The 21455-nt window shown below is 41.0% G+C and overlaps 1 protein-coding gene across 4 annotated transcripts; it reads left to right on the forward strand.

The window, feature by feature from the left end:
- The first annotated feature begins 166 nt into the window (after positions 1-166).
- On the forward strand, positions 167-20751 carry tdrd6 (tudor domain containing 6). 4 transcript variants are annotated; one of them, XM_038726347.1, is made up of 19 exons: positions 167-505; positions 1122-1172; positions 4767-4862; positions 5394-11205; positions 12477-12637; positions 12924-12969; positions 13091-13170; positions 14571-14625; positions 15162-15229; positions 15310-15355; positions 15570-15664; positions 16648-16702; positions 16957-17024; positions 17167-17221; positions 18158-18210; positions 18299-18362; positions 18548-18615; positions 18900-18957; positions 20210-20751. In XM_038726347.1, exons 4-19 carry the CDS (start codon positions 5469-5471, stop codon positions 20296-20298), a joined length of 6798 nt encoding a protein of 2265 aa, XP_038582275.1. In that variant the 5' UTR covers positions 167-505; positions 1122-1172; positions 4767-4862; positions 5394-5468; the 3' UTR covers positions 20299-20751. The 4 variants fall into 4 exon arrangements, with proteins under 4 accessions (XP_038582275.1, XP_038582274.1, XP_038582272.1 ...); XM_038726346.1 differs by lacking the exon at positions 4767-4862; XM_038726344.1 differs by lacking the exons at positions 1122-1172; positions 4767-4862.
- The last annotated feature ends 704 nt before the right edge of the window (positions 20752-21455 follow it).

Below are 21455 nucleotides of genomic sequence, written 5' to 3' on the forward strand. Positions count from 1 at the left end.
ACATTTTAAATACAGTATATAGTTATTTAGATGCCTTTGTCGTTTCTTATCTTTTTGTAATAACGTTATTTATATTAAAAATTGTTTTTTAATTTAGTTTATTGTGTGCATTTGCTTGTGAGACGGGGTAAAACAACGGCAGTTCCGGGTCAGGGATGGAAAAAAAGAGGAGGGAATGAACGTTGAGTTTTCGGCACGCGCGTGGTTTTGGCTAGTCAACGTTAGCCGCTAACTAACTGTTACTAACATCGGTTTGCTGTGGAGGTTGTTGAATTTTGTAGCTACACTAATATATTTTCAGAAGCAGTTAAACGGATCATCTGTCACAATTGTGTACATCACAGTAGAAACACTGGAACTGGACCAACGTTGGCGAACTTTAGCTAGCAGTCAAAGCTGAGAAGTTTAGGCGGTTGACAACGTCAACGTCGCCGCGGCTGTGTCTGGAGGTTAACATTAATTTGGGAAGTTTTAGAAGACTGCGGGATCTGCTGAAGTACAACGGGTGAGTCATTGTGCCAATCTGCCCACAGTTAAGCACCTGCAACGTGACCTGGCAATTATATTTTTAAATTGTAACGTTAAGCTGCGTAAGTGCAACGGAAGTTGCTAACTTTGGTAACGGCAGCTAAGTTAGGTTTGCGCTAACTTGTTAACTGTTGCATGTTAACCGTTAACGTTACATGTGATTAAGTTAACGCTAGCTTACGGTAAGGTTAGCATTAACATTAAACAAAACCTTGAGAACCTGTGAGAATTCCAAAATAATCACAACTTACTTACTACGTTAACGTTAAGTTATAAATATAGAGTAAACTGATTCGTGAAGCCTAACGTTACCGTCGTCTTAAACAGCACAAACACAACATTTGTAGTTAACTTATGGTGAATCTAATAACGTTAAATGCATGACAGTTAACGCCAACGTTAAGCGTTGTTAACTTACGTTACCTCTGTCTGGTCTTTGGAGACCTTAGATCATATTAGCTAACTTTAACACCGAGTTTAATTGTAATATCATAGCGTAACGTTAGTTAGGTTTGAGGTGTTAAGATAAAAGGCCAACGTAAAGGTGTTTTTTTTTTTTTTTTTTTTTTTTTTTATCTGGACCCTCTTCCCAGGTTTTTGTCTGCCAGCGCGCTGCAGTCGGCTGTAACGGATATCAAGTAACGGTACGTCTAGTAAAGTGCTTGTTTTTGCCACTGGCAGGCTCAGATGGTTATTAAATGAAGATGTGTTTGATTACATTATGGAAAGGATCCTACACAGAGAGAGACCTTTTTTTAGGAGTAAGATCTTTTTTGAACACACTATCAGTATCGTCAAAGCCATCAGAATCACCTAAACTGGTGATTTTACAGGAGAAGAATGAAAATATCAGACCGAGCAAGTCAGTGGCTAAAGTTATGGTTTGAAAGTTGTATAAAATACATTATTTAATTTAATGAAACCATGTGCACAAGCAGGTATTGACCTCAATGGGTTTATATTTCTTTCTTATACTTTCTCCAAAAAGATTAGTAATAACCACTGAGAAAAATCTTGCAAAATGGAGATGTGTGTTGGAGACAAAAAGTGTGTGTATACACACACCCAAACAAAATCCTTGCTTTTGACTTTGATTGCTGCAGCATGTGCTGGCAGCTGGCTAAACTTTGTTTATACTATGACATAGCTTCGTGATCATTGCCTCTCAGGTTTCAATTTTTACATGTGCTTTGGGCCAAAACGGAGTGAGTATTTTGACATATGGCAGTGTTATCCCACCTCCACTAACCGAGCCTGAAAAGCAGTGTACACTTTTGTGTTTGTATTTCACTCAGTTAGGAATGAGTCCTGACACTCACCGGCCACTTCATTAGGTACACTTTTCTAATACTGTGTTGGATCCCCTGTTGCCTTCAGATCTCCCGTATTTCTTCACAGTTGTTGCAGATTTGTCAGCAATTCATATTGTGTCATACAGCAAACATCAGACCAACAATCTCAACAGACCCAACAACCACACAACTGCTTTACGAACATAAACATCACACGAGTGCTATACAAGTTATACTAAGGTGCAGCTCCCCGACACCCAGCTAACTCATGACTGTGACGTTACAACCCAAACTCACGGCCCAACCAGGAGAACAACAAATGCACGTGGGTACATTTTCAGCTGAGGACTGCGGATTACTTTGGCTAGCCTTCAACTTAACAATCAGTCATGATTTCAGTTAAATGCTAAAGTTGCTGTTAGTGTTACCTCGTCTGTGGTCTGCTGGCAGAACACCGGGTGCTTTCTGATTAGGTGCTGTTGCAGTAACGTTAGGCAACATAAGTTTCATTTTACAGTGGACGAATTGTAACATTACAGAGTTGTTGTTTTCTTTTAGCTTGAAATAATCCCAAAGTTGGCTATTACTCGATTAACGTACCAATTTATCCAAAATATCAAAAACATGTCTAATCAATAATATTTTATTCAGTCGTCATGATGAAGCACATTAGAATAATGACAATAGCAGCATATCTTAAAATTAATCAGATTTCCTCCTCTGATGTGCTGTGAAGAATACACTATTCAATAAACTGTCTGTTTTTGACGGAAGCCGCGTCAAGCTGCAAAGAGCACATTGAAGTGGGCAGGAAGTCAGACAGAATGGCATAGAGAATCCGGTCAATTTTCAAAATAAAAAACCCTGTGCATACTCCCGATCATAAATCAACAAAAAACAGTTAAAACAGAAAAAAATAACCATTTATCTACATTGCCTACTTAATTTGGTTGATTACTAAATCAACAAAATCTAAAGCAAAATCAGGAAAGCAAAAGGCTCCGATTCTGAAATGCTCCCTGTGGGATATGCAGCCGTGCAGACAACCGAACAAAACCGGGTCGTAGCTAGCCGTTGCTGGTAAGCAGAGTAGAATCGCCAAAAGGACAAAATAACAACAAGCCAACAATGTTTTCAGCTCTGAAATGTGTCTGAGACGCTTCAGTGGAAGTTAACGCTGTGCAGAGGACGGGATACAGTTGCCTGTTTAATATTTTAATTTGATATATTGAAAGTGCATTAAAAGTATGTTGTCCCTAAAATCAATGAATAACTGTGAAAAATAATTGTGATCTTAATGTAGATCAAAATAATCGTGATTATCATTTTGGCCATAATCGTGCAACCCTAGTTCTTATAGTGAGTTAGTTAAAATTGACTTAATATCGGCGCATGAAAAACCAATCCCTGATCATCCCTTCAATCGTTAATAGGCGATCCAGTTGCCAATGGGCACAAGCCTACTGTCATCTCGAATCAGTCTGCCCATTCTACTCTGACCTGACATCATTAAGGCATTTTCGTCCACACAACTGCCGCTCCCTGGATATTTTCTCTTTTTTGGACCATTCTCTGTAACCCCCTAGAGATGTTTGTGCGTGAAAATCCCAGTAGATCACCAGTTTCTGAAATACCAGCCCGTCTGGCACCAACAACCATGCAACGTTCAAAATCACTTAAATCCCCTTTCTTCCTCATTATGATGCTCGGTTTGAACTTCAGCAAGTTGTCTTGACCACGTCTACATGCCTAAATGCATTGAGTTGCTGCCATGTGATTGGCTGATTAGCTATTTGTGTTAAAAAGAAATTGAACAGGTGTACCTAATAAAGTGGCCAGTGAGTGAAGATCACTGCCCAAATCTCTGATTTGTTCAGTAATTTGAGGCTGTAGTCTGTGGTGGTGTTTACTGGAAGTGTAATAATATGTCATCCTAATTAGGTGAAATGGCAATTCAGTCTGATTATGAGAATAGTAGGAATGTACACAGCTAATTAATTACCAATTTTATATATGGTAAGAGTAACCAGAGACGTTATATAGAGGAGCCACTAAGAATCCTTAATAATACTCTAAATGATACTCTATAGGGAAAGCCCGTAACGCCAAAGATGGCGGTTGTCCCACCTCTCCCGCTAGAAAGCCAATCGTCGTCTTTTAACAGCCGAGGTGGGAAACATATTTCAGGCAATTGTGTGGTTCCACTGACATAAGGGGTCTACTGCACATTCTTCACTACTACTACGCATGCGCAGTAGAAGTATTGACGGTTGGGGGAAAAACGCTTTTTAAACCTTAATTTCGGGCAAAGTCGTTGTGTGCAGTTCTGGCTCTCTCTCCCCATTCATTGAGAAAAGAGCCTGATCTTGTTAGTCCGAAATAACTGCCTGGAGGCGTTGCCAAGATGGCTGCCGAGTAGCATGACTTGCCTATAAGGACTTTAGAGTAACTTATTTGAATTTGTCACCCATCATTGCACTTCTTCTTGTACTGTGTGTAACTGTGCATTCATGTGATGTTAGAATAATTGGAGAATTATTTCCCGACTAGGCACCTTTTAAGTATTAAGCATACCAAGAAAGTAAAAATTGCACATCCAACGATAACATGTAATTCAATAGTAAAATTACATACAAACTAATCGCTTTTCTGCAGAATTTGCTGTTTGAATCAAAAAATGTCTTTCACGTAAATCATGTAATCATGGTGAAAGATTGCGGAGCAGAGGAAGACATTAGCAGTAAGCTGTCAGTCTGGCAGTAAAAGTGAAGGCAGTTAGTGCCAGCAAACATCTTCCCTGTGCTTCAGACTCCGATCTGAAAGCTGAGCAGGAAAACTAACAGTATGTTCTTTGGCTGCTATGTAACATCAGCAACCAGCAAAAAGCTTTTAACCATGAACCATTCTAGATTTAATTTATTGACAGCGCTCCTCATAACTCAACAGACAGGCAGACAAGTGCTCCGGGAGTCAACGCGAGGTATTCTGTGGGTGAAAACCATGGAAACGACTTCTGTGTACTACTGGATGCCAGATGTGCCAGTATGTGCTCCTTCTAGTCTCCTCCTGAGGGCAACACCTTCCCCTTGTTCTGTTTTACTAAAGTTATTGTAATACTGTTCAGTGGTCATGTTTACATTAGGTGTGGCATGGGTTGTGTGGGTGCTGCATGTGTATCGTGAATCCGTCCCTGATTCAAAAACTACACAAGCACCAATCACATTAAAGTTTTGCCATGAATGATCAGTGTTTTTAAAAATTTTCAAAACATCTGTTTCAATATTTTAAAACGCTTTACAATATTTTAAGGCCAATGCTGAGTGTCCAGATACAAGGGTCTTCACTTGCAGTCCTCCAATGTTTACACACCATGGTTGAACACAACAAGAAGGAGCACACACGTAGTATAAATATGTATAATAAATAGTTTGTTGAACTTTGTTTTGCTTGAACATTTTTCACTGTGCTTTTGTGTGCTTCTAAATATTTTCATTAGAGCCGTAGAGGCATAGAGCACTGTTTAATGTGTGTTTTTGTGTGTACGCGTATGTTGTGTGCTTGTATGTTTTTCAGAATAACATCCAGTGCTCACACGGCTGAGGAGAAGGTGACAAATCATGGCTAGCTAGGATTCCTGAATCTGCCAAAATGTCTTCAATCCTAGGACTGCCTACACAAGGATCAGATGTAACGGTTCTCATAAGCAAGGTCCACTTGCATCCCCTTTGTGTGCTTGTGGAGTTCTGGGGAAATTTTGGCCCAGAGAGGGCTGCAGATTATGAGTGCCTAGCTAAAGACATTCAGTCCCCTGGAAACACATTTCAGGAGTTTGAAGGAAATCCTGGTGACCAGTGCTTGGTTCAGATAGATGATACTTGGTACAGATCCCGCATGGTTTCAAGAAATGGCTTGAAATACAGTGTGTTCCTGATTGACAAAGGAATAACCCATAGCACCACAACAAGTAATCTGGCATGGGGTAAGAAGAAGCACTTCCACCTGCCACCTGAAGTGGAATTTTGTGTGCTAGCTAATGTGTTACCACTCTCGCCTGAGAACAGATGGTCTCCAGTGGCTCTCAGCTTTCTGAAATCTCTTTCTGGGAAGTCTGTGAAGGCACATGTGCAAGATGTACTAGTGCGGCAGAGAACATTTCTACTGGACATCCCTTGCATATCCAGACAAATGTATGAGATGGGGATTGCCAAGAAGTTGTCTCCAGACATGTTCCAGGACTTTTTTATGTCACTGCAGTCCCATAGTGGAGCTGAAGTGTCACCAGAGACTCGCCAGATCTCCATGGGAGCAGGTGAGCAACTGCACAAGAAAGAGCTCTTCATGTACCCAGAGCTGGCAGCAGGAACTGTGGAGACGGTCATAGTCACAGATGTGACAAATCCGCAGCGGATTTTTTGCCAGTTGAAGGTGTTCTCACAAGAGTTGAAGAAACTCTCAGAGCAAATCACACAGTGCTGTGAGGGCAGAATGACCAATTGCATTGTAGGTCCAGAAATGATTGGGTATCCGTGTGCTGCAAGAGGAAGTGATGGCAGGTGGTACCGCTCTGTTCTACAACAAATATTTCCAACCAACAAAGTGGTGGAAGTGTTGAACGTTGACTATGGAATGAAACAGTTTGTTCAAGTGGAGAATGTAAGACCACTGGCTCCAGAGTTCTTCAGGATGCCTGTTGTGACTTACATCTGCTCCCTCCATGGAATCATCGACAAAGGGGTTGGCTGGACAACCAGCCAGATTGACTATCTCAAGAGCCTTCTTCTTTACAAGACCGTGATAGCCAAATTTGAGTACCAAAGCATCTCTGAAGGTGTTTACTATGTCACACTCTATGGGGATGATAACACAAACATAAGCAACTTGTTTGGTTCCAAGGAGAGCTGTTTGCTGGAGTGTGACAAAGCCCTTGGACATTATGCCATCCGTAGTACGGCACACAGTCACCAGCATCCAGCTCAGCAAGAAAGAAAAGAAAAAAAGATGCTAACTCCTGGTCAGGCTGTAGAGGAAAAAGAAGGGAAAGGAATAGCGGAGAAGTTTCCAGCTGAAGACCTCTCGCTCAACTCCTCACATCAGGCAGTTGTCCAGCATGTATCTGACCCATCAGCGTTTTGGATCCAAACAAAGAACTATACAAAGGAGTTGGAGGAACTAATGGATAGCATCTACCATCTGTACCAAGATTCAGTGAATAAAGATGTGCTGAGAAATCCAACTGTTGGGCTCTACTGTGCAGCCAAGGCAGAAGATGGGGACTTCTACAGAGCAACTGTGGCTGAAGTTGGCAAGACACAAATGAAAGTGTTCTTTGTTGATTATGGAAACACTGAAGTGGTTGACAGGAGCAACATCAGGACCCTTCCTGACGAATTAAAAAAGCTGCCACGTCTTGCACTGAAATGCAGCCTGGCTGGTATCAGGCCGAAAGATGGAAAATGGAGTCAAAGTGCCTGTGAGTTTCTCATCAGAGCAGTCACAGATAAAGTTCTCAATGTACATGTGACAGCAAAATACGATGAGGGCTATGTTGTCCAACTCACAGATCCTGAAGCGCAGGAAGAAGGAGATCTTAGTACACTTCTGTGTAGTTCTGGCCATGCTGAAAGGGCTGAGACACAGAGACAACCCAAAGCCAAAATGACCACACAACCTGCCATTCTACCTCCCACACAACTTCCAGATGCCAGGCTTTCAGGTGTGTACAGGAGCAATGGAAAGTTTTCCCAGACCCTCAACACAGTTGGCCCTGCCAGTAATGAAAGAAGAATTCCTACATTCAGGGAGCACATGTTTCCCATTGGAAGTGTCCTTGATGTCAGTGTGTCCTACATCGAAAGCCCAAATGACTTCTGGTGCCAACTAGTACAAAACGCAGGGCACTTGAAATTGCTCATGCATGACATACAGGCATATTATGCAGGCAGTGAGTTTCAGCCTCTTTTAGAAACAGCTTGTGTTGCTCGCCATCCCGATAATGGAATGTGGTACAGAGCCCTTGTAATTCACAAACATGAAACACCTCATGTGGATGTGTTGTTTGTGGACTACGGCCAGACAGAGACAGTCTCGCTCTATGACCTGAGGAGGATCTGCCCAGAATTCCTCACTCTGTATGGCCAAGCTTTTCGATGCAGTCTGTTAAATCCTGTTGACCCCACATCTGCCACAAATGAGTGGAATGAAGAAGCAAGAGCAAGGTTCCACAGCTTTGTGGAAACTGCTGCATCCAACTTTGTGATTTTGAAGTGCACCGTATATGCTGTCATGTACAGTGAGCAGAAGATTGTTTTCAACATTGTGGATCTAGAAACTCCCTTTGAGAGTGTCTCCACCAGCATGGTCAGTCTTACCAAAAATGCACTGCCCAAGAAAGCAACAGGGCCATCTTTCCGTTTGGACACATACTACTACTCGACGCACAATGTCAAAACTGGAACAGAGGAACAGGTCACAGTGACATGTGTGAACAATGTCAGTCAGTTCTACTGTCAGCTTGACAGGAACGCTGATGTGATAAAAGATTTAAAGGTCAAAGTGAGCAACCTCTGTCATCAGCTTGAGAATGTAAAGCTCCCAACAGTCTTTGGAACTTTGTGCTTTGCGAAGTACACTGACGGGCAGTGGTACAGGGGACAGATCAAGGCCACAAAGCCAGCGATTCTGGTTCACTTTGTGGATTATGGTGACACTATTGAGGTGGACAAATCTGACTTGCTTCCAGTTCCCAGAGAGGCTAATGACATCATGTCTGTGCCTGTGCAAGCAGTTGTGTGTAGTCTCTCTGATGTCCCTGCCAATGTTCCCAGCGAGGTGAACAGCTGGTTTGAGACGAGCGCGACAGAAGGTAAATTTCGAGCACTAGTAGTGGCCCGAGAACCTGATGGTAAACTGCTGGTTGAGCTGTATCACGGAAACACTCAGATTAATTCAAAGATCAAGAAGGTGTTTCAGATTCAGATGCACACAGAAAAACAGGTTGTCTGCAAGGGTGGGAGAGCACTTGAGGCTTCAGCCAATCATGCCCAAAAGACTCCAAAAGCTGCCCCACAACAAGCTGAAATGGAACATCATTCTCAAACCATCGAGAAAAATGTTTCTGTCCCAAAACCAGCACATCAAACAAGGGACGCTGATATGAATGTACAGTCTGCACTGAAACCTTCGCACCATGTTTGTGTAAACGGTCAGAAAGTCAGAGCTACCCCATTAGAGCTGTACAGACCTCCACACCAAAGACAGTCAAGTGGAATGACACCAAGTAGTACGGGAAACGGTTCTGAGCCTGTAAATGTCAAACCAAGGAAAGAAAATTTTCCCACAGAAACTAAACAGCTCATCAAGTCCAAATCACCTGACACAAAATCTGCAAAGGAATGCAGTGTTGAAAAACTCCCTAAACTTGCAGACTTGCCCTCAAAATCTATCACATCAGATATGGAAGCTAATGTTTATGTCTCACACTACAACAGTCCATTGAGTTTCTATGTTCAACTTGTCCAAGAGGAGGATGGAATATTCTCCCTTGTGGAAAATCTAAATGATCCCCAATCCAACCCCAAAACTGGCGACATCAAAGACGTGCATCCAGGAGACCTTGTTCAAGCAGAGTTCGCAGATGATTCCTCATGGTACCGAGCACTTGTACGAGAAATCCACAGTAATATGATGGTTCTTGTTGAGTTTGTTGATTTTGGGAATACAGCAACGATGCCAATTTCCAAGATAGGCAGACTCCACAAGTCTTTCTTGGAAATTCCCACGTACAGCATCCACTGTATGCTGAGCAACGCCGCAGCTTTTGGAAAAGAGGAAGTGCTTGATCCAGAAGTGGTGTCCGCTTTCAAAGAAGACATCTGTAGTGGAGAAAAGGTGTTCAAGTGCCGGTTTATCAGGCAGTCAGGATCTGTGTGGGAAGTCAGTCTTGAAGACAGTGGCGTGACTCTAATGTGCAAAGTACCAACTAGATGTTCATCTGATTGTTCTGAAACTGCCTCAGGAAGACTTGAACAAGTTAAGCAACAACCTGCCCAGAACGCTGACACCAGGCAAGTGACCGATAGCTCTCATAAATCGCTGCTGAACCTCTGTTCTCTGCATTACCGCCAACAAGAGCTTTTAGAGGGACAAAAGTTAGAGGTCTACATCACAACTATAATTGATGCTCAGACATTTTGGTGTCAACAAGCAGACTCGGAAGACCTTGAGAAAATAACATCAACTGTCTCAGAAGCTGGGGATGCAGCCGATAACGGACATACTGACCCGAGCGCTCTCTCCTCTGGCAAACCATGTATTGCTCTCTTTTCAGACGATCATCTTTGGTACCGTGCAGAGGTCGTCGACAAAGATGGAGACGAACTGTCTGTTCTCTTTGTGGACTATGGAAACAAGTCTCAAGTCAGCGTTACAGATGTGAGGGAAATGCCCCCTGATCTGCTAGAAATTCCTTCACAGGCATTTTTGTGTGAGCTTGAAGGCTTTGATGCTTCACATGGATCCTGGGACAGTGGTGTAGTAGATGAGTTGTTCCTGCTAACCACAGACAAAGTGTTACAGTTGACTGTCACAAGAGTAACAAGAGAAGAAGGAAAGATCAAATGCCTTGTGCAGATGGAGTGTGAGGGCCTGGTGATAAACGAGGTACTGAAAACCTGGTGGAAGAGCTCTACGTCAGAGAACAAACCTGGTGCAGTTGGACTGACCACTTCATATGAAACACCACTGCAATGTGACTCCACTGTGAAAGAGACTGTATCACTTCAACTAGAGTATCCCGAAAGCCAAGAAATGGATACTGCTGTTGTTTGTGCTCACCCTCAGAGAGGCCACAGTGAAGAGCAGAGCTCTGGTGAGCTTGTTGATCCTCACACAGGAGATGAGATCCTAAAACTAGCAAGTAGTCCAAAGAGCAGTAAAAGCTCTGAAGATTCTCCTCAATCAGAGTCTTTTGCAGAGTCCCCAGAAGAAGGAGGGGATCAGACCGAGACCCTGAGAGATACTGTTTCTAATGAAGTAGTGAACGTAGTCCCTAATATGGTGGTATCTCAAACCAAACCCAAAAACATTTTGCCATTTGATAGTGGCATAGATGAAACCATGTTACCTCCATTCCATAATGAAGGTGACAAAGGTATTTTGACTTTGAGCTGTGACAGGAGTGTGATGGAAACCAATAAAGGCACTGAAGAGGATGGGGCGGCTTCAGTGATGGACACTGTTGGGCCAAGTGACTTAAATTTGCCATTAGATGAAAGTACTACGGAGGCCAGAGATGACTCAGAGATCGCAATGACTAATTTGGAGTCTCTTCCTGGAGAGGTGAATACCTACAGCATGGAAAGCAGCTTTGACATCAAGAATCTTTCTGGTAAGTAACGCATTCATTTCTACTTTTTATCTTTTGTCTCTGCTTAACTCCGCCTGCGTAGTTGCCTGGCCCCGCGGGGTCGCTCTGCGCTTCTCACGTGAACAGACACGGAGACAAGCGCTCCACGAGTAAACGGGAGGTGCTCTATGGATAGTAACCATGGCACAACGGCTTCTGTGCACTACTGTATTACTTCATAGCCTAGCTTAAAGTAAAATTATAAGTAATGTTAGTTGATAGGCTATATATGTTTTTCATATTCATATAGCTGATAAAGTCATGTAAACGCCCTCCTGTTAATGTCCTGATAACTGTTCAGTGAAGTCACAGACTGCGAGGATCAGTCTCTCATCCATCTTCTTTTTGTGATGCGCGTCGCGTAGAGAAAGTTCAAGTCAATTCAACTTTGGCAGGGGCGGGCGTCTGTGTCATCGCTCGCCTGTCGTTGAAAATGAATTACGAGGCACATAAACTGCTTCCTGTGTGAAAAGGCCTGAAGAATTTGCCAAATTTTAAGATTCCCAGTCAAACTACGCTGAATGATTAGACTACATAACGACAGCTTTCATTGTAGCTTGTTTGTAACAGTTCGCTAGTAGCCGAGCTAGCGTGTCGTAGCGTATCAAAACTATGGTCATGGGTTTTATAATTTAACCCTTCAGCCCGTTAAATACCTGGTTTTGGTACCCAATTGTAGGTATTTCCTCTGAAATATTTTGTTCACATGACCTAAAACTAAAAGAGGATAAAGTTAGTTACTAGCCTCCTCTGTTTACATTACAATGATACAACTTTTGTAAGAGTTTTCATCTTAACTTCAACTGCACAGTCTAAATTCCAACCTTGTTAATATCATAAAACCCACAACATACTACAAACACACAGCTCCGACTATGCCTTCTTCCAACTTGTTAACATTTGTATGTCACACAGAAGTGCAGTGTTTCCCATACGTTCTATTCTTTTTTTTTTTTTTTTTTTTTTTTTTTTTCCTAGGCCTGTTTAAAATTGTATTTGATTGCAGAGCGCCATAGCGTGTTCACGCAGCACATCCTCTTGCTCTCTCATGAACACAATGTCGGAGACCCAGCTTAAAAACATTATTAGCAAGCATGTAAGGTGCGTAGCTAATAAGGAGAAATATTAGAAAACACATGGATTTTCGACACTAGCACGCTGTTGTGTATATAGCTGGTAGTCACTATTGACTCAGTGTGAATCTAAATTCTCATATTGAAAGTTAATTTGTTGCTTTTTCTTTGCATTTCCAGATCCAACTAGGGAAAGAGATAACAGCGAGGTTACCACCGAAAGGGACAGCTGTCTTACCAGTACGACAACAGTGAAAATGGTTCCCCGTGAAGCTGTTTTTCCCAGGCAGAGCATTGATCTATTTCAGACAGTTGACAACATTTTTAAAGATTTAAAGCAGGTACATGAAGTACTTTGTATTGCTACACACTGTACCTAAAAGGACAGTTTACCCAAGAGTTGTTTTCCCTCTTAACTGGAGAAGCATGTATTAAGTTAAGATGGGTACATAGGTTTATTGTGATTTGCTAAGATTTAGTTGGATGGAGATGAAGTACAGCTCATCTCCACAGAAACGATGTTTTCAGGTAACTTGATGTCTGGTGGAAAATACTCTACAGATTTTTTTTTAATTGCTTGTTTTTGTTTTCTTTATGGTCGTTTATGGTATTTTATCATCCTCGTAGATGCAGACTGAATTGACACAGCCCTCCTTTGTGCTTCCTGCATTTGGTGAGGGATTCCTTATTCTAACCATGCAACACTCATATACAGTACAGTATAGGTTTAGGCTATGAAATGAAAATAAATGTGAAGGTCAATATATTTTGATGCAGAGTGATTGTCTTTATAGATGCACCTACAGAGCAGGACATTGAAGCTGGAGATGGTTTCCCAAAGGAAGAGGTGCCATGTGTTACCACACGTGTCGAGGTAATGTTATAAAAATGCGCTATTTTGAGTCGTGTTTTTTTTTTTTTGTCTTCTGTGCTTTTTGTTCTTTTTGTGGAGAGTAAATAGTCATTTTGAATGTTGACAGTACAGATGACTAATTTGAGTGATGACTTGACTGTGAATGATGGTGTCTCAAGGCATTGGGGGTGTAACAATATAAAAATATATGAACCAAATTCACGGTTCGGTTCAGACCTCAGAGAGAGATGTTATCTGATATTAAATTAACAGATACAGAGAAAATGTTACATTACAGAGCGACAGGGAACGCATCAGTGCAGATGACACTCTAATGTTCGTTTCGTTTTCAAGTGCGGTGCAACTGAAAACGGAATCACGGGTGAGTTTATTAAACACAGGGACTTTATGAAATGTACTGCTGATAGAGAAAGTCAGCAGAGACTCTACAGGGAGAGAGAGACAGAAAGATGCGGAGCTAGCCCGGTGTGTTTGCTGTGAGAGACAAGAGGTGCAGGCTAGGTTTGTTTGAGTGTGGGGAGGAGGAGCAGATAGTAGTAAAAAAACACTAAAATAAGGTGGAAAATTACCTACAATAACGTACTGTCAATACAAACACAATATACACCGCTACCGAGCCCACCCCCTCACCGGCCGCCACCGCCTAAGTTGCACTGTCTTAGGCCCTGTGTCCACCAAAGCATGTTTTGCCTCAGCTGCTCTTCTGAATACGCCCAGCAGGGGGGTGCTAGCGGGCGTTTTTGAGGCGCTTTGGTTGCTATGATGCATTTGTTGCAAGTAGTTCTACCTAACTTTACTGGATGTAAACATGTCAACACAGAGTACAGTACTTGCTCTGGCCCTTGCTCTGTATGAAAAGAAAGCTGAAGCAGGTAGAGAGAGAGGACAGACTCGCCGGATGTGGGTTCATAAGTTTTTATGGGCGAAGAAACATCTCAGCAAGTACCACCAGTTTGGAGGGTGGAGGAAGCCCGGTTCCAGGATAGTAACTGTTGCTATGCTGTGGTATTTGTACCGCCCCTCCTCTACTGTGATTGTACAGCTGAGTAAAAAGTGACCGTGACGAGGGCAGCGTTTTTCCCAAAGTTGAATATTTTTCAACTCACGGCGACCCGGAAAAAAATGCTCAGCGCCTCGTCACGCCGCTTATTACCAGCTTGTAAAAACACGACTCTCCCATTGCAATGAATTGAAAAAACACGCTGGCTTCAGGAAAAAAAACGCTTTGGTGGACACGGGCCCTAGAGCTCAACAGTCCGGGGAGAGGGTGTGTCGTGGTTCTGTCTCTCAGATCCGCATCACAAGATCATGGACTTTTGTGGGATCAGAACCGTTGCAGTCCTACAAGGCATCACTGACAAAGGCCTCGGGTCAGTAATGGATGATCATTTCTGTTTTAGAATGACTTGATGACTGAAGAGGAGACCTTGGCTCACTGCTCGGGTGCATATTCAGGTTTGATGACATCTTCTCAGTATATATTTCTGCCAAATTGAATGAATTTGCTTAAACACATTTCAGGCTTTTCCTATTTGTTTTTCTTGTGCATCTATGTGTACATACACTGCAAAAACAAAAATGTAAAATTAAGTAAGATTAATTATCCTAATTGAAGGCAAAACATAATTGTTTTTTGTCTGACAAGATATTTCTTCTTAACAGGCGGCTTTCATGTTCTGTTGGCAGATAATTTTGCTTATTTTAAGAAATATTTCCCCCATTGTAATGCTTTTTTCCCTTGTTTTTGAGAGTTCACTTTTTGCAGTGTACTGCGTGTGCAATACAAATGGAGAAATGCAAATATGAGCCCTAGTTGGTACTAATAGTTACGTAAGTAGGGTACAACACAGTGGTAGGCAGGCATTTTTAGTACAGTTAAACAAATTAAATGTAAATCCTTTTAATCTCATTCAGTTGTGCCAGTAAAAGCACTCGGTAGCCTTCAGGCAACAAATTACTTGTGTATCAGAATCATCTCTTTATATCTGCAGCCTTGCTTGCTGACGCTGACACAGCAGCCAGTGAGCCACAAGCCTGCGTAACTCCCTCTCAAGATTTGGTAATATCCACAGAATTCTAAAATCAAGCTGTAAAACCTTTTACGTCAGACATGTGAATTTTGTCTTTATTGCTGCCCAGGGTGACTGTGTTGAAGAGGCGACCTGTTCGACAGATGTCTGTGCAGGTATCAGACATCAGTGGATATTGAATAATCAGCAAAACAAGTTGCAAGTCATGCAGTGTGGTTTCCATGAAACTTTTATCAGTTCCATCACAGCACTGCTAAATAGTTACATAGTTGGTAGTGCGTGCATCATTTCTAATTGTGTACTGCATTATTAATGATTATTATTGATGATATTATTAATGATGATGGGTTTTTTTCCTTCGCACTGCAGTTCTTAACGAGCCAAATGACGATGGCAATGTTACCAGTGCAAGAGATGATGGTCTCAGCAGCATGACAGCAGAGGAAATGGTAATTTGCGTCACAGTGAGTTTCGCCATTTGAGGTATAAGCATCTGCAATCTTTTTTTACACTGGGTATCAGGCTATGTGGTGTAGTTGCAGCTCAAGGTGTGAAGACGTTTGGGAGACTGAAGACTTAACATGGCATGGTTTATTGAGCCCGGCCGATGAGATACAGTGCCAGCATACAGTATGTGAACATGTCAATTGCCAACACCAAATCTGATGGATAACATCTTTTAATCCCTTTTTCTTCCCCCTAGTGCCTGTAGGATTGCCCTCTAAGGTCATCTTTAACTGGCCTTAACCGACAACAATACATTTGTCTGATGTATAGACTCCAATGCTACATCATATTGGAATCTATTACTATCCATTGTTGTACTGTCACTGTGTGTGGGTAAAACAGACTTATTTAAAACTTAAGAGGCCTATACATATACTCACCACAGTGCTGCGCTGAGTTTCTGCTTTTAACAGAAACACCTGTTCCATCCAGCTATTTAACACCAGTTTTCTCATTTTTATTTTAAAAAACTGGGCATCAGTTAAACTCCATACTTTACTATAGATTTTTCACATACCAACAACGGGGAGGATTGAATACTTTAAATATGAAAAATCAGCTGGAAATGTTGAGTTGCTGTAGCTTAACACCAATTGTGAAAAACAGAAAGTTGAAAGGACAGGAATGTATTTGTGAAATGAAAACCCAAAAAAAATTAGTTAGAGAAAAGTATCTGAGTATGACATTACTCTGTTGTACTGACGGGAGTTGGTGCTGTGGTAATGAATTTACCAAGACAACAGGTAAACATGGAGAAAGTTTAGCGTTTGCTTTGCTAGCTTGGAAGCAGGTCAAATACAACCTCAAATTCAAGCCCTGTTGTAAGCAAAGGCCTGATTCGCTCTGCTTTTGTTATATGTAAAGTACTACACTACTGTTCATTTGATTGTGTCTGAAATTGTCTTTCTTTACATTAAAATGGTGCTTTTTTTACTTTCAGGTCCAAAATGAATCACTGCTGCCTTGTCAGGAGCTCCTTAGTGGACAATTAGTTGGTGAGTTGTTTCTAACACAACATATATAATACACCATGAGATGGGCTATAATAAACACTGCTTGGGTTACAAGCTCAATAAATTACAATTTTTGGGGGGAGCTATTCCAAAGAACACCGGACATTTGCACAGACGTCTAGTTTCTACCACATGTTCCAAAGCTACCCATGAGCCTCTTGCTCCACACAAGGCTCATTGTTAATGTCTTGTAGTGTTCTTACAAAAGGTATTATGATGTGTGATTGTCTTTACAGAAGCTCCCTCAGAGCATGAAATAGAAATAGGAGACATGTCCCTACAGGATAACACCGTGCCTTGTAAGGTAAAACCCCATTTTTGTCAAATAAAAATAATTTTTAAACTTTTGAACCAATTTTGAGTACCAACAGATATACTGACCATTTTGCTTTTGAAGGTTGTTTTCATTGAGCTGGTCTGGTTATTGGTTATGTGTTCTGTTTTAGTATAACACCATGACTGAAGACGAGACCTCAGCTCTTCACGAAGATAAACTTTCTGGTTTGTTTCTATTATCTTGATTGATTGTGTCAGATTGGATCGTTGTATTGAACACATTTGCATTCTTTATAATATATTTCATTTTGGGTTGATTTAAAAACATTGCGACTAGGGTTGTGACGATACAATTAGCTCACGATGCAGTACACAATATTGGGTTCACAATGTCCAAGATCTATTTTTAAGAAATCTACAATGCCCAATTATATGAACATTTTAAGCACAAAACACTTCTGGTGAATGTTTCTGCACCAATTTATGGTGGAAATGTTTTAACTTTTGTAGCACCTTTTCACCTCCAATGATCAATTAATTAATATTAATTCAGTTATAAACTCCAGGACTTTAACAGCTCCTGTGTTTCAGCAGGTTTTCTGCTCATGTTCAAAACTTTCTGCACATTCAGAATCTCTCCCACATACGTGTTCTCTGACAGGTCGAAGAAAAAAGTCTTCTTATGTGAACATCATTGTTGAATGAGAATTCAACCTAGAAGTCTACCTGTCCTATAGTCTGGTGCATTAGCCTTCACACCAGAGAATGCACACACGTTAACTTTAGCACCTCAGATAAAGCACCGCTCACTGCCCCAAACAGAGCAGGATTGTGCCTCAGTTTTTAGATGTTTATATTGCAAAGCTTTACCACCTACGTTTCTACTTTGTCACAAACTGTCACTCACAATGCGGGGTGGGTCCACTTCATTGTTATATCGTCTTGTGCTGGTGTCCATCAGCTGGGCAGAGTCGACCGTTATACAGTTACACATTTGTTTTACGCTGTGTGAGAAAATTGATATGTCGTGCGATAACATGTGAAAATTGCTTGAGTCTCGCGACAAGAAATATCATCACATTTTATTATTGTGGCACAAGATCTCATCACACCCCTAACTGTGACAGAAAATGTTTGTGTCATCTGCCTCTGTGTTTGCAGCTCTGCCATCTGACACTGGGCCACAAGCCTACACTGTTCCCTGTCCAGATTTGGTAATAGAGATCAATCAACACAATTCTAAAATTAAACGCCAAAACATCACATCACCGGCAAGTGAACGCTGTTTTTATTGCTTTTCAGAGTAAACTGGTTGAAGAGGTGACCTGTCTTGTCAGAGATATCTGTCTGACAGACATCTGCAGAGGTATCCTACTTCCATGCATTGTGATTCATGCTGTAAAGAAAAGTTTTATTCATGCCTTAATAAGTCTGCTCTCCAATATTAACACTGATCTTGATTTTCAGAATGACAGTAAACATCACTTTGTGACTGCAGAAACGCAGCTGGTTTGTAAGTCTGATTATACGGATTTGTCCTTGTTCTTTCAGACCAACAACAAGAAGCTGAAACAGAAGACCGTGAGCAGCTGGTGCATTCTTCCCCCAAACAGAAAGAGGTAACTGTATCAGAGTTTGTCCAAATGTTTACAGATAACTTTGATACTTGTGAAAGTGTTTAACCTTTGCTTTGTGGACAGAAGGCATCTGGGGGTAAAAAGTGTGTTTTTCTTTAGACATTACATAGTCTTATTAGGCACTCAGATGTCAAACTTCAGCCAGCACTAAATTTGGTGATTTGTGATTAAAGTCATAATTTAAGTTTTTCATTTTCCACAAACGTCACATTCCCAATAAAATCAAAACCAGGATAAGACTTCTGAATTTGTTGACAATTTTCTAGGATTTCAGCGATGGCGTGCTTGAGGACGAAATGGCATCTTCTGCTGACGACAGTTTTGGTAAGAGATGATGGTAGTAATTTACCTCAAAAAATCAGTTTGGGTAAAAATTTAATTCTTGGTTAAAATGTAACAATTTTATTAGTTGAAGTGTATGGAGGCCAAGAATGGTTGTGCTTGCTATCATTATTTTTTTAATGCCGTTATCTTGAGATACCAAAATAATGAATCAATAATAATCAATCTGTTCTCGCAAGTATTATTACTTATTAATCAGGAAGTCCCGGGAACACAGAAAGGCTGCTGTTCCAGTTGGTCAGGTGGAAAGAAAAAGTCACAACAAGGTCAAAAAACCACAGTGGCTGGAGCACACTGGGCAACGCAGAAATGCTAGCCGCTTCTAACTAAAGTGTCAACACAAACATTGTTTATTTTCATGGATAAATCAGAGCATTCACAATAATCATTCAGACTGTTATGAAACTGTTTATGGTTTGCAGCTCTCTTTCCTTTCACTTCCCTGTCGTTTCCCTTCTGTCAGTAGATCGCTACTACAAATAGGGGAAATGGAATAAGGGCTAAAAGTTATATTTACTATCACAAAAAAACAAACAGGCTAAGAAACCTACTAAATGATGTCTTCTGTTGATTGAGCTCCTCCACTCAGTTTCAATAATGTGGCCAACCTACACGCACACCTTAATTTAGCCAGTCTCATTTCACCATTACACAGCACAAATGCCCGCTTGTTCAGCTGCGGGGCTTACAGTAATATTCAGTATATTTATCATATCACCATCATTCATTTTTTTTGATGGTGTACCAGAAGGTCAAGATCCAATACAGGCAGAAATTGCATTGTATCTTTCTGTAAGAGATAAGTTCAGATCAGTCATGTAAGGAGAAGACTAGCCCGACAGGTGAGTGCGTCTTGTGATCCTGCTGACGTGAACTTCATCAGTATGTTATAATTATCTTGAGAAATCTGCCTTTTGTTTTCTCAAGATAAAATAATTAACAAGTGATCTTGAGGTAATGGCATTAAAAAAATATTTGCCGTTCTCTGCGTCCGTAGCAGTGGGATACAAGAAAGAAAATCTGGTCTTTGGCACATCTTTATGCTTGCCTTTGACAGATCCACACACTTGTCATTAAAATGGTCAGGGAGTTCCTGTTATCTGCTCTTTGGCTTTAAAGCACTACTCCATCTTGTTCATTCTACTTGCATGTTTCCGCAACTGGATTAAATCAACCATTTGTGATAAATGTTGCATGCAGTACCAAATAATGACAGTCTTTCCTTCCTTTTTAGAGGCCCAGCTGTCAAAGATAACTCATCTCTCTCTGATAATCAATGATGGTTCTGATATTCTGCCTGTTAAGCAGCAGCCAGAGGAATAAGGACTTCTGTTTCCTTCAAATGGAAATGTATCAACTGCTTCTGCTTTTAGTTACATCAAACAGGTTCTGTTTTCTTTTCTTTCTTTTATTGTGTGTGTTGCTCAATGGAAACTTTGATTTGTGGGATTGACCTGGCAGGTCATCTTTATCCTTTTAGCCCAATGGCTTATTTCAGTATTCAAATTGGAGGGAAAAAAGTGTTTGTAAATTAAAAGTTGTCATTGCTCCAGGAGTTTGTTGTCAGCATCCATGTGCTTGTCCGGTGTTGCTTGGAGCGCTGTTGTGTTACAGATGATCTGTTCCTAAAAACTGCCACATAATTATTTGGAAAATAACTCAATCTTTCTTTTTGTTGAATAGAGGTTTTTCAAGAGTTTTCTGTGTTTTATGTGGATACATGCATGCGTTGAAGAAATATTTATGTTGGCACAATAAATATAACAGATCTATGGAGATGAGTCATGGTTTTCCTTCCCTCGTGTTTGAAGTAGCTTAACTTTACATAATGTGTTTAAAAAGTTACATTTGGGTGTCTTTCCCTACTGGCAGCCCCAGTTTGGTAAGAAATAAGTTTTAGACTGCTGGTATTTGTCAAATGTGATGATATTTGTACTACTGTCTGTAGTTGGAGCAGGATGTTTGTTTTTAGTCGGCTGTCTTTCACTGGCTGTAAGTGTTGGGCTGTTTTGAAAAACATGTTAGTCTGGTACACATGAAATACACCGTGGTCTCTGTTATGACCGGCTGGTGGTATTTAAAATGTTGTCTTAATAATTGAATTTTTGACACTACAGTGGAACCATATGTGATGATCAAAAAGCTTGGGACAGAATCATTCCTATACAAATGCTGCTCACATAGTTTGCTTATAGTAATTAAGTAGTCCGCTTAGAGTGTTCATTTTGGGTCTTCATACATGACAGACAACATGTGGGAAAAAATCTGAATATTTTATGCTCGTTTTCAAACTACCAGTTCGGAATTGATAGCCTACAGTTTATTTTCAAGCCTGTTCAGAAATGCACTGAAACCACTGCCAGGTTGTGGCTTAACCTATTTGCACTACTGACTTTACTGCATTTGTAAACCGCATAATACTGTTATAGGCCATAGTCAAATTTGAACTACAGTAAGTTATATTTTATATAATGAATTAC

Source organism: Micropterus salmoides, unplaced genomic scaffold, assembly GCF_014851395.1.
Source record: "Micropterus salmoides isolate LMB-PRFRI ecotype aquatic unplaced genomic scaffold, ASM1485139v1 Ms_hic_scaffold_18, whole genome shotgun sequence".
Taxonomy (NCBI): Eukaryota; Metazoa; Chordata; class Actinopteri; order Centrarchiformes; family Centrarchidae; genus Micropterus; species Micropterus salmoides.

What these genes read in the sequence shown, in the direction of transcription:
- tdrd6 (XM_038726347.1), top strand. Translation starts at nt 5,469, where the DNA reads ATGTCTTCAATCCTAGGACTGCCTACACAAGGATCAGATGTAACGGTT. An exon ending in TTTTTAAAGATTTAAAGCAG is followed by an intron (nt 12,638 to 12,923) that starts GTACATGAAGTA and finishes TCATCCTCGTAG; the next exon opens with ATGCAGACTGAATTGACACA. An exon ending in TCACGAAGATAAACTTTCTG is followed by an intron (nt 17,222 to 18,157) that starts GTTTGTTTCTAT and finishes CTGTGTTTGCAG; the next exon opens with CTCTGCCATCTGACACTGGG.